Source organism: Lytechinus variegatus, chromosome 7, assembly GCF_018143015.1.
Source record: "Lytechinus variegatus isolate NC3 chromosome 7, Lvar_3.0, whole genome shotgun sequence".
NCBI lineage: Eukaryota > Metazoa > Echinodermata > Echinoidea > Temnopleuroida > Toxopneustidae > Lytechinus > Lytechinus variegatus.
Genome location: NC_054746.1, coordinates 13,389,847 through 13,402,695, shown reverse-complemented (window position 1 = coordinate 13,402,695; position 12,849 = coordinate 13,389,847). Strand labels below are relative to the sequence as shown.

Sequence of the window (12,849 nt, the reverse complement as noted above, 5' to 3'; positions counted from 1 at the left end):
CCTATTCTTTATTTTTTACTTTTTATGGGGGGGGGGGGGGGGGGGAGCGCAGCAAAACGCTGCGAGAGGGAAAGAGAGTGTAGGGGATGGAGCGAGATTGGAGGATGACGGACGAAGGAGAGGTTGTGTGGAGTTTTTGTGTGTATATAGACGAAGAAAATATATATCGGGACCCGTTTTTGTAAAACTTGTTATAGTAACATTGGCAAAAACAATTAAAAGCTATACTGAAATCCTTCGATCTGATTATTACATAAATTGGAGAGAGAAAGAGTTTGGGGGGAGAGGGGGGGGGGGGGGGGGTGGAAGAATTAAGAATTAATTAATTCTCTTATATTAAGGATGTTTTCTCTTATATTAAGGAAGTTTATTTCTTATTTAAGGACCTTTACTTCTGTATATTGACAACGTTTGGTATATTGAGGATTTTTTCTGTTAAATTAAGGTTCATTTCTTGATATTAAAGAAGTTTTTATCTCATTTTAATGTCTTTTACCTCCTTATATTGAGAACATTTTATTCCTTATATTAAGAACGTTTATTCCTTGTATTGAGGATGTTTTTCTCTTATATTAAGGAAGTTTCTTCCCTCCAATATTAAGGACCTTTACTTCTTTATATTGAGGACGTATTTTTCCTTATATTGAGGATCTGTTCTCTTAAAGTAAGGATGTTTTTATCTTATTTTAATGACTTTTACCTCCTTATATTGTGAACATTTTATTCCTTATATTAGGAACGTTTGTTCCTTATATTGAGGATGCTTTTCTCTTATATTAAGGATATTTCTTCCCTCCAATATTAAGGACCTTTACTTCTTTACATTGAGGACGTATTTTTGCTTATATTAAGGATCTGTTCTCTTAAATTAAGGATGTTTTTATCTTATATTAAGGACCTTTACCTCCTTTTATTGAGAAAATTTACTTCCTTATAATGAGGACATTTCTTATATCGAGGATGTTTCTTTATATAATATTAAGGACCTTTACTTATATTAATTTTTTCTCTTAAATTAAGGCTGTTTTCTCTTATATTAAGGACGTTTCTTCCTTATTTTAAGGATGTTTTTCTCTTAAATTAAGGATGTTTTCTATTATATTAAAGAAGCTTCTTTCCTTATTATATTAAGGACCTTTACTATTTTATATTGAGGACGTTTCTTTCTTATATTGTGGATGTTTTTTTTTCTTAAATTAAGGGAACTTTCTCTTATATTAAGGAAGTTTCTTATAATATTAAGGACCTTTACTTCCTTATATTGAAGATTTTTTCTCTTAAATTAAGGATGTTTTCTCTTATATTAAGGACGTTTTTCCCTTATTTTGAGGATGTTTTTCTCTTAAATTAAGGATGTTTTCTATTATATTGAGGACATTTCTTCCTTATATTGAGGATGTTTTTCTCTTAGATTAAGGATGTTTTCTCTTATATTAAAGAAGTTTCTTTATATAATATTATGGACATTTACTTCCTTATATTGAGGATATTTTCTCTTTAATTAAGGTTGTTTTCTCTTATATTATATTCCTTATAATATTAAGGACCTTTACTTCTTTATATTGAGGACGTTTCTTCTTTATATTGAGGATGCTTTTTCTCTTAAATTAAGGGAAATTTCTCTTATATTGAGGACGTTTCTCCCTTTATATTGAGGATGTTTTTCTCTTAGATTAAGGATGTTTCTCTTATAAAAAGGAAGTTTCTTCTCATAATATTAATGACCTTTACTTATATTGAGGATTTTTTCTCTTAAATTAAGGATGTTTTCTCTTATATTGAGGACGTTTCTTCCTTATATTGAGGATGTTTTCTCTCTTAGATTAAGGATGTTTTCTCTTATATTAAGGAAGTTTCTTCTTATAATTTCAAGGACCTTTGCTTATATTGAGGATTTTTTTCTCTTAAATTAAGGATGTTTTTCTCTTATATTAAGGAAGTTTCTTCCTTATTTTAAGGATGTTTTTCTCTTAGATTAAGGATGTTTTCTCTTATAAAAAGGAAGTTTCTTATAATATTAAGGACCTTTACTTCCTTATATTGAGGGATTTTTTCTCTTAAATCAAGGATGTTTTCATCTTATATTAAGGAAGTTTCTTCTTATAATATTAAGGACATTTACTTCCTTATATTGAGGATTTTTTTCTCTTAGATTAAGGATGTTTTTTCTTATATTAAGAATGTTTCTTCCTTACATTGAGGATGTTTTTCTCTTAAATCAAGGATGTTTTCTCTTATATTAAGGAGGTTTCTTCTTATAATATTAAGGACCTTTACTTCCTTATATTGAGGATTTTTTTTCTTAAATTAAGGATGTTTTTTTTATTATATTAAAGAAGTTTCTTTCCTTATAATATTAAGAAACTTTCTTTCCTTATAATGTTAAGGACCTTTGCCTCTTTATAGTGAGGACGTTTCTCCTCATATTGTGTATTTTTTCTTAAATTAAGGATGTTTTTCTCTTATTTGAGGACGTTTCTTATAATATTAATGACCTTTACTTCCTTATATTGAGGATTTTTTTCTCTTAAATTAAGGATGTTTTTCTCTTATATTAAGGAAGTTTCTTGAGTTTATTGAGGATGTTTTTCTCTTAGATTAAGGATGTTTTCTCTTATATTAGGGAAGTTTCTTATAATATTAAGGACCTTTACTTCCTTATATTGAGGATTTTTTCTCAAAAATTAAGGATGTTTCCTATTAAAGAAATTTCCTTATAATATTAAGGACCTTTGCTTCCTTATATTGAGGATTTTTCTCTTTAATTCAGGTTGTTTTCTCTTATATTATATTCCTTATAATATTAAGGACCTTTGCTTCCTTATATTGAGGATATTTTCTCTTTAATTAAGGTTGTTTTCTCTTATATTATATTCCTTATAATATTAAGCGCCTTTACTTCTTTATATTGAGGACGTTTCTTCCTTATATTGAGGGTGTTTTTTCTTAAATTAAGGGAAATTTCTCTTATATTGAGGACGTTTCCTCCTCATATTGAGGATGTTTTTTCTCTGAGATTAAGGATGTTTTCTCTTATATAAAGGAAGTTTCTTCTTATAATATGGAAGGACCTTTACTTATATTGAGGATTTTTTTCTCCCAAATTAAGGATGTTTTTCTCTTATATTAAGGAAGTTTCTTCCTTATTTTCAGGATGTTTTTCTCTTTAATTAAGGATGTTTTTTATTAAAGAAATTTCTTTCCTTATCATATTAAGGACCTTTACTTCTTTATATTGAGGAAGTTTCTTCCTTATATTGAGGATGTTTTTTTTTCTTAAATGAAGGGAAATTTCTCTTATATTGAGGACGTTTCTTCCTTATATTGAGGATGTTTTCTCTTAGAAAAAGGATGTTTTCTCCTATATAAAAGAAGTTTTTTATAATATCAAGGACCTTTACTCCCTTATATTGAGGATTTTTTCTCTTAAATTAAGGATGTTTTTCTCTTATATTAAGGAAGTTTCTTCCTTATTTTTAGGATGTTTTTCTCTTAAATTAAGGATGTTTTTTATTAAAGAAATTTCTTTCCTTATAATATTAAGGACCTTTACTTCTTTATATTGAGGACGTTTCTTCCTTATATTGAGGATGTTTTTCTCTTAGATTAAGGATGTTTTCTCTTATATTAAGGAAGTTTCTTATAATATTAATGACCTTTACTTCCTTATATTGAGGATTTTTTTCTCTTAAATTAAGGATGTTTTTCTCTTATATTAAGGAAGTTTCTTCCTTATTTTTAGGATGTTTTTCTCTTAAATTAAGGATGTTTTTTTATTAAAGAAATTTCTTTCCTTATAATATTGAGGACCTTTACTTCTTTATATTGAGGACGTTTCTTCCTTATATTGAGGATGTTTTTCTCTTAGATTAAGGATGTTTTCTGTAATATTAAGGAAGTTTCTTCTTATAATATTAATGACCTTTACTTATATTGAGGATTTTTATCCCCTTAAATTAAGGATGTTTTTCTCTTATATTAAGGAATTTTCTTCCTTATCTTAAGGATGTTTTTCTCTTAAATTAAGGATGTTTTTTATTAAAGAAATTTCTTTCCTTATAATATTAAGGGCCTTTACTTCCTTATATTGAGGATTTTTTTTCTCTAAAATTAAGGATGTTTTCTATTAAAGAAGTTTCTTTCCTTATAATATTAAGGACCTTTACTTCCTTATATTGAGGATTTTTTCTCTTTAATTAAGGTTGTTTTCTCTTATATTATATTCCTTATAATATTAAGGACCTTTACTTCTCTATATTGAGGACGTTTCTTCCTTATATTGAGGATGTTTTTCTCTTAAATTTAGAACGTTTACTCCTAAATTTAGAACGTTTACTCCTAAATTGAGAACGTTTACTCCTTTTATCGAGGATTTTTTTTCTTTTAAATTAAGGATGTTTTATCTTATATTAAGAATTTTTACCTCCTTATATTGAGAACATTTACCTCCTTATTTTTTCCTTCTGTCTTCCTTTTATTGAGAACGTGTCTTCCTTTCATTGTCTTTCTTCCTTATATTGAGAATGTTTTTCTCTTAGATTAAGGATGTTTTCTCTTTTATTCAGGACGTATCCTCCTTATATTGAGGATTTGTTCTCTTGAAATGAGGCTGTTTTTATTTTGTATTAAGGACCTTTACCTCCGTATATTGAGAACATTTACCTCCTTACATTGAGAACATTTACCTCCTTATAATGAGGACATTTCTTCCTTATATCGAGAACGTTTCTTTCTTATATTGAGAATTTTTTCTCTTAAATTAAGGATATTTTCCCTTATATTGAGGACGTTTCTTCCTTAGATTGAGGATGTTTTTCCCCTAAATGCATCTCCTATCACAATTTATCAACCACGAAACGATTTTGAAAGTGGGGTCGATGACCATGCAATTTTCACCTTTTTTTTTATTAAGTGTTTGTGTGTGAATGGGTGGTGTCTGTAGGTTCGGCGGCCCCTGCAAGTGGGCACATCATGTTCAGATTCTGGATTTGAGTTTTAGAGAATTTCATCAACCTTTTTCGGCTGACAAATAATGTCTCGTATCTGAAAACTTTCCTTGATTTCGATTGGTCACGTGACAGGTGTTATTCTGGTAACTACAAAGTGAAATATCTGACGAGTCTTTATGAAACGCAACCAGAAATTACACACGTAATGCACACTGTAAACGTCGTCTCGTACATGTAATTATTATTTTGGCTATCAATGTGTGGCGTTGAGAAAACATGTTTTCATATTTTTGGCGGCATTTTTATAACCATCTGATCTCGAAGAAACTAATAGGGCAAAACAATTCTTTGAATGTGGTGAAAGACTTGTCTTTATCGTCTACAGACCACCCCTCTTGACTTCACCAGATTGATATAATTGATTTTTAAATTATCATTATTAGTTAGATATAAAAGGACAAGAGGAGAATGCACGCAGTATATTCATCTTCATGCTTGTGTGATCATCAGTAATAGAATGAAAAAACATGTGATAGGGTCCATGGTTATGGTTATATGAACGTCATGAAAATTAAGGATATACAACAATAACGATTTAAAAAGGTAAAACTATGGGGACGGCTGTAGTCTGTCAGTAGTCACAGCCAAGCATGCGTGCAGCCATTTACCGCCATGACTTGGTCTGGTTGTTTCATGAGCAGACAACAATAACATCTGAAGATTGGAGGGGCAGAGCCGACAGACTACCCAGAGCCCCTTGGGGGCCACTTCATGGTTCACCCGTAAAAGCGACATTGATACGACTGGTGGTATAGTCGATTCTGTACTTGACAATCAAGAATGCTATGAGAGCTATACAAGTCATGTACCTCTTTTGTACACAATACGTTAAAGAGTAGATCCTGTTAATCTACTGCACCTTTCATCATCATCATCATCATCATCATCATCATCATAAACACATCATCACTACAACATCATTATCGTTGCATCATAATTATTGTTGTTGTTAATTGTATATTAAATGTATTCACCTTGAGAGTGAAATTATCATTTTTTATTGCAGTTTCCGTGAAACAGATGTGCTACACCCGGGTAATCAATGGACAATGTTACGGAGGCAGTGGATCTCGGATGCCCACCACTCAGATGCAATGTTGCTGTAGTTTAGGAGCTGCTTGGGGTTCTTCATGCGAACGATGTCCACAACACGGCTCTTGTGAGTTCAAAAGTTGTTGGTTATTGCACTTATACAGAGGGGGGATCAAGAATACAGTATACACAAACTTCGCAATCGAATTTATGATAAGAAACAAGAAGTGATGATATACAGGTACATAATTGATAGACCTGTATAGATCATTAATTTCAATCAATATGTCTGGAGCTGTGTAAAATGCATCCAGTATTAAGAACGACCCCCCCCCCCTCCCGCGTAGCCCCCTCCGTATTTGTTCGTCTTTCCCACTCCTGCTACAATATTTTGTTACCCCCCTGACCTGCACGTACAAAAATTCAGTGCTACCACTGCCAATATGATTATGTTGATAGCAAACAATAATTATGTCCAGTTTCCATCGTTCCGGAGTAATCTTTATTGAATTCTTTACTTTGTAGGCCATGTTTGAAGTGAAAAAGAACTACAATAATAGCAATGTTTCATTTTGTCGTTAAATGTACATGTCAAGGATTAAAAGTATTTAATTATACTTTCTTCATTTTTTTCTTTATAAACCTAATGACTATACAGATGCAACATAACATCTCCTGGGCAAATTTACTTATTCATAAGCCACTGTTGCTCATACATGAGCCTATCTTGTGTGTATATATCCCAGAATTCCGGCCAAGTGTTCCCAAAATGATTTTCTTAAAGATGAAAAGGTTCACGGGAAATTGATTTTTCTTGAATTACTCGATATCAATTATCATTGACTTGGGTTCTTGTATTCATAAACGCAAATGTATATGATTTTTTTTATTAAGCCTATGTCATTCCTTATGTTTGTATGTTTCTTCTTTTCTTGCAGCTGAGTTCCGTGCTATGTGCCCACAAGGTACAGGGTACCATTATAAGCCGTCCAACGGATATAATCACGGTAGGACACACCCCTTCTGGTTTCCAACTCACAAATAAGTCTCCACACCATCTCCATTCCTCTCGAAATTAAACCAAACTTGACAACAACAACAAAAAAATCGCACCCTAAAATCCACCTCCAATTTCACCCGCCATCCTCATTTTCTATAAGTTTTCCAAACTGAGATTAACACATCCTCTATTATTATTTCATTAACTACATAACCAGATGTGCAAATCATCAAAGAGTGACTTTCATCCATATCTCACCAGTTGAGGTATTGGAAGTGCCAAGGCGCAGTCGAAAAAAAAATGTATAAATAAGAATAAAATAATAAAAAAACAACACTGACATTCAGTCTGAGCGCTACATGCAAAAATTGAATAAAATTACAAAATATTATTATGACCTAATTATTAAGATTTGAAATCGATAATGACAAATACAGTGTGCAAAAATATATTTTCTCTTTTGATCATAGGTTAAGTATACAAAACTGGCTATCCTCTCCCCTAGTAAAAGGTTTATCGCACTGTTTGTGTATACAATATGTTTTTCTTTTGTTGCACATCTCACTTTAATAATGCATAAATATAGTGATTGTTGATAAACTGTAGAATACATTGAAATGAAGAGTGTTTTTTTTTTCCTTTTCAATGTTTCCATTTCATATCATCATCTTAAAAAAATATTTCTGCATTTTAGTTATTGATAAACATGTGAACAATGACGTAAAGAGTGTTACCATCAATACAATGATGTCATAATAAATTGATAAATGAAGAGCCATATCGATTAAATTTAACTGAAGAACGAGGTAAACAGATTTAGTAAGCTATATATCACAATACTTAATCGTTCATTCATTTATTTTTGGCGTCTGAAACTTAAGTCCAATTAGAGACAATTAACTCCTCTGAAGGGCACTATTATATCAGGAGTGTATTTTTATGATATCAGGGCTCTACGTGTATACTTGACCCTGTAAACGGAGGAAGCATTAAGGCAAATTAATGTCAAAGTTGTTTCAAATGTGAAGGGGGTGATTACCGTGATAAATCCGTTGTTTAATCATTTCATATATCTGATTTTAAACAATTTCATATCTTTTATTTTGTTAATCAGCCTTCAACCAAGGTTTTGCTTTTTGACGTCAATGTGTCAACAATAATGGCTTCTATTTGGATTGATCGCTAATTAATCACCCTTGCTTACTTATATTCCTGAAATTTATTGATTGAATTCGTTATTATAACCATTATAATCAAACGTGAATTTAGAAGTAGGTGAATGCTGGCTCTTTGTGTTCCTTATTGAAATTGAAATGACCGTGAGATTATTTGTTTTATTGCCTTGATTATCAAAATTATGCACACTGCACACTGTATATAGCACACACTTCGCGTGGCAGGCGACCAGTACTGCATCGTGAGTTGTTTAAAACAAAATTGTTTGGGGTGCTGTGGAGTCATGTTATATCAAGGGTTGCCGTGAGTTCCGGTGTTATTTTCAATTAATTGAATTATCCTTGTTTGTTCATGCATTTGATGTGTATATGCTAGTATGCTATGCAATTGTTACTGCTCTCATCTATGTCTATGTTACACGAATATGCTGGGGTACACCAATGAATATAATTTGGATGCATAATTTTGCCAAGTGCGTATTGCTAAATCGTAACTCTAAATTAAGTTCATAGACCATGGACATGGAGGATTATCTATTGTCACGGGGGGGGGGGGGTGCTGTGACAATGCTCAGCACCCCCAGTAACAATACAATAATCCTCCGTGGCCAGGGTCTCGGAATAAGTCGTAGAAAATATAAAAAGAAAGCCCCCCCAAAAAAAAAAAAAAAAAAAAAAAAAAAAAAAACAAACCGTAAAATGAATAGTGTGATAAGGCCAGTGAATAAATCCTAAATATATTTACCCTTTGAGATTAAATAGCCATGAAAATACCTATGCCTTTATGAACTTAACATCTTAATGGAATTTATTACCAAATCTCTATGAAATCATTAATGTGTTTAACATTTGATGTTTGGAGCTAACAAAATATATCAAATTGATAATGCGGGTTAGCCCCAAATAAATCATATATATTAAAGTAAATAAATCGTGGAGTAAATGCATAACGTTTTTGAGGAGACTGATGAGAGGCTAGGTCTATATGGATGTAAAAAAAAATCCAGATCGGCAGAGGATAATGGTCAGTTGAACTCTGGATTTCATGTTAAATCCTAAAGGTGTATTTTTAAATCTCAAATGATTAGATTTAATATTGAAGTCTGAAATTCAAATATCCAAGGTTTCAATTGTTGAGTATTATAAGCTCGCTCCTATCCATGTCACAATGTCCCGCTGTGATTCTTAAAAGAAGTTATTCACAATTATACTAACTGTACTAAATGAATTATAGTCTCTTATTTTTATCGGTCATCACTATAACAAGCAGATCACATATTGTCAAAAATTTGAAATCGAGTACAAGGAACATTAAATAAAACCTGATTCTCACAATATGGAAATAATTATGATCCTGATGTTTGCTCTGTCGCGATAAAAAATATATATATTTCCTATATAGGAATGTCTGGTTTGCACCGCTCCTTTTTCATACTAACGCATACATTGTCGGCATGGCTGAATTGATTAGTATAATTATTGTCACACTCATTTGCATGTATTTCTCACTATATCTTTGCTTTATTATATGCTCTGTCGCTCATACTCATCAGCACCTGTATCTTTCTTTCCATTGGCTTTTTATCATGTTTATTTGTATATGTATAAAATACTATCATATTCCATCGGCACTTGTATATCTATTTAGTTCAGCATGGTATATTTTATTGTGAAGAACATTATTTTATATTTTCTGTCTTCTTTTCTATCGGAAGATGAAGCTATCCAGATGAAGTAAGGAAATGCTGATTGACTTAAATTAATTTGAGACATATTATAATACTTTATGATTACCATGTAGATTTCATACTCTCATAAGATAAAATGTAGTGGTTATTAATAAGAGCCGACCAGCATGTAAAAGTTAGATCAAAGTTTTCGGTCTCTGTTCGTTTCGTTTAAATCTCGATAAATTAATAAATCTCTAATAAAAATGTTCGGTCTAATTCTAATTAGTCTGTTGACTCGGCCCATTGAATTATTTACTGTTTTGTTCAATTTTATTTTGCCACCCCTCGGCCACACCGCCCCCTCCCCTTCTTCTGTTTGGATCATGAAGTGATGATGAACCCCTGGCCGGTCGATGAACAAAAACCCCTAAACCAAAAACAATAATAATAACAAACCAAAGCCTATGATTTCGGTAACAAATTATGGTGGGCGTGCCGTGGGCGTGGTTCATACATCCGGATACCGGATCCGATCGCGATATATTGCTCTAGCTCTTTAAACTGATAAAAAACATAGGCCAGCTGCATTGGGCTACGGCGTACGCAAGCAGGTGGTAAAACAAAGTTATTAATTCAAGTTTTGTAACTTGTATATTCATATAAATTTCCGTAATTGTAGTTGTTTTGATAAATAGATCATTGCCATGAGAGCAGGGCCATTATTAGGCTGAAAATTTGTCTAGAGATGGTTGAAAGTTTCGAACTTTTTACTCTGTAGTCCCATTAATGGGTTAAGGTGTGAGGAATGTCATAGCTATGCGAGGTAAATGCGGCCGTGAGTAAATACTGTTTGCGTGCTGTCGCCAAGCGGAAGACAAAGAAATCAAGATGGCGACGTAAACACGGAAGTAAGCTCTTTCCATCTTTTCAAAACAAATCTCTCGTTTTTTTAATGAATTCTTCTTTAAAAATGAAATCAATATCGCTGAAATGTTGGAAATGAAGTTGGACCCCATGTACATGTTTTAGGGCTAGATCTTTTAGAGGGAAAGTAGAATTCTCGGGGGCGAAAGTTTCTGGTTTTGTACCCGTATGTGGGGAAGTATAGGGAGGAATCCCAGGCGTTAGTGGGGAGTGAGCTACGTACAGTATATAACTTTCACTCCCCACAACGCCCCAGGCTAGCCGTGAGGTAAAACTAACATTAATTCTGTTCCTCATTTGAGGTCTTAAAGAAATATTTTTAGAGCATTTTAACTTTGATTATGATTGAATATTTTGTCTAGACTAGATGTCTTATATTTAATTGTTTATTTCATCATAGGCCTATTTCAAAACACAAAATCGAAATTTTGAATATGTTGCGAACAATCCTTGTCAACGTCACTCCTCCTTCTTCCAGTCTGGTACAGTCCGCCACTGGCGTATTATCCTAGAACCAATGAGGTCCAAACTATGTCTTAAAATGCATTACAGGATGGAATTCTAGTACAGTCATAGTGTGATCATTGAGTAACTGAGATGGGAAAACAAACTTTCCATATTCAATGAGAGACAGAAAACCTCAAAAGTGTAAGACAATTTCTAATGCCTAATCAGGCTAATGTAATGGGACTATACAATTTGATCACCATGCTTGCTTCTCAGCTTACTAAAGAATTCCATCCCATAATGTAAATTTCATAAAGAAAATTTCTTAAACTGTATTTATTTGAGATCAGAGTGCAATTCGATCTAATTATCTCATGACGTCTCTTCTCCCTGTACATCCCTAATGATTCTCATTTAGTCAGTGCTATCGTCAGTTCCGGGAATCCTCGCCCAACACAGAATGTGGACCCGTGTGCCTCGAATGCCCGACTGTGCCTCAATGGACAGTGCATTAATACTGGGAATGGAGCTTATAGGTGTGAGTGTGGCAGGGGATTTCATCTCAGCTCAAGGGGGAGCCAGTGTATCGGTAAGAATCACTTTAGAAATTATATCATGTCTTCAAGAGATTTTGGAAGCCCCCCATTGGGTGGGGAAAATGCATACATTGTGTGCGGGCAAGCAAGGATCTATTCAGAGATGCCAAGTTCAAAGACCAGCTATGCGTGAGATTTTCTATGAATCTGAGTGAGATCACAGACGTTGTGTACAATGTATATGCATGGGGATACATGTAGGCTGTGAAAGTTGCGTGAGACGGAGATTTAAGGGGATGAACAAGAGTCCAAAATGCTTGAGTCTCACGCATAATGCGTGAGACTTGGTAGCTCTGTCTATTGAGTCTCAATGGGGTAATATATTTTCTAACCACGTTCCAATCTATTAAGAGCTACATAAATGGGGAATAATTATTTTGAAATGGATATTTAAATTTTTATTTTCATGGATTCAAAATTTAAGGGGGAAAAAATTGATTCCTCATTTCATTACCACCCCCCAAAAAAAAATACTCTACCAACACCATAAATTTTAATGAATTTGCATTTAGCACTGCCATACAGATGGGGGGGGGGGGCTTGGAAGCCATGAACCCCCAAAACGTTCCTGGACTAAGAAAAAAAATAGGAAAAAAAAGGAGACAATGAAATTAATGCAAAACAAAGATATAAAACCATATTCTGAATGATAATAGTGTAATCTGTCTCTTTAAAAAGGTCAACAATTTTGTTTGTTTGCTAAGCGTGCTCACAGCTTCTTAGAAATTTTTCAAATTACAGGATGTTGTGTCTGGCCCCCTCAAAATTCTGGGGCTATTATGCTCCTGCCTTATAGTTGGTGAGGGGGTTATTAATGAATTGGATGTCTTTGGAATCTCATTGTTTCTTACCTCATTTTCATCTCATTTGACAGGTTATTGAAATCTCATAATGGAGGATAATTTGTAAGATTTTGTTTCTTACTTTTCCTTCATTCATGGATCAGTATGCTTTAGACTAATAAGGCCTTGCAGTACAAAAGTGTACATCAAACTT

General features: G+C 32.9%; 1 protein-coding gene across 1 annotated transcript in view; it reads left to right on the top strand.

The window, feature by feature from the left end:
• Nucleotides 1-12,849, top strand: part of LOC121418480 (fibrillin-1-like) — a 94,612-nt gene that overhangs the window by 37,641 nt on the left and 44,122 nt on the right. Inside the window, exons 6-8 of the mRNA XM_041612386.1 lie at nucleotides 6,016-6,168; nucleotides 6,980-7,048; nucleotides 11,676-11,846. Of these exons, the coding sequence (XP_041468320.1) occupies nucleotides 6,016-6,168; nucleotides 6,980-7,048; nucleotides 11,676-11,846 (393 nt within the window). The remainder of the gene's footprint in view (nucleotides 1-6,015; nucleotides 6,169-6,979; nucleotides 7,049-11,675; nucleotides 11,847-12,849) is intronic.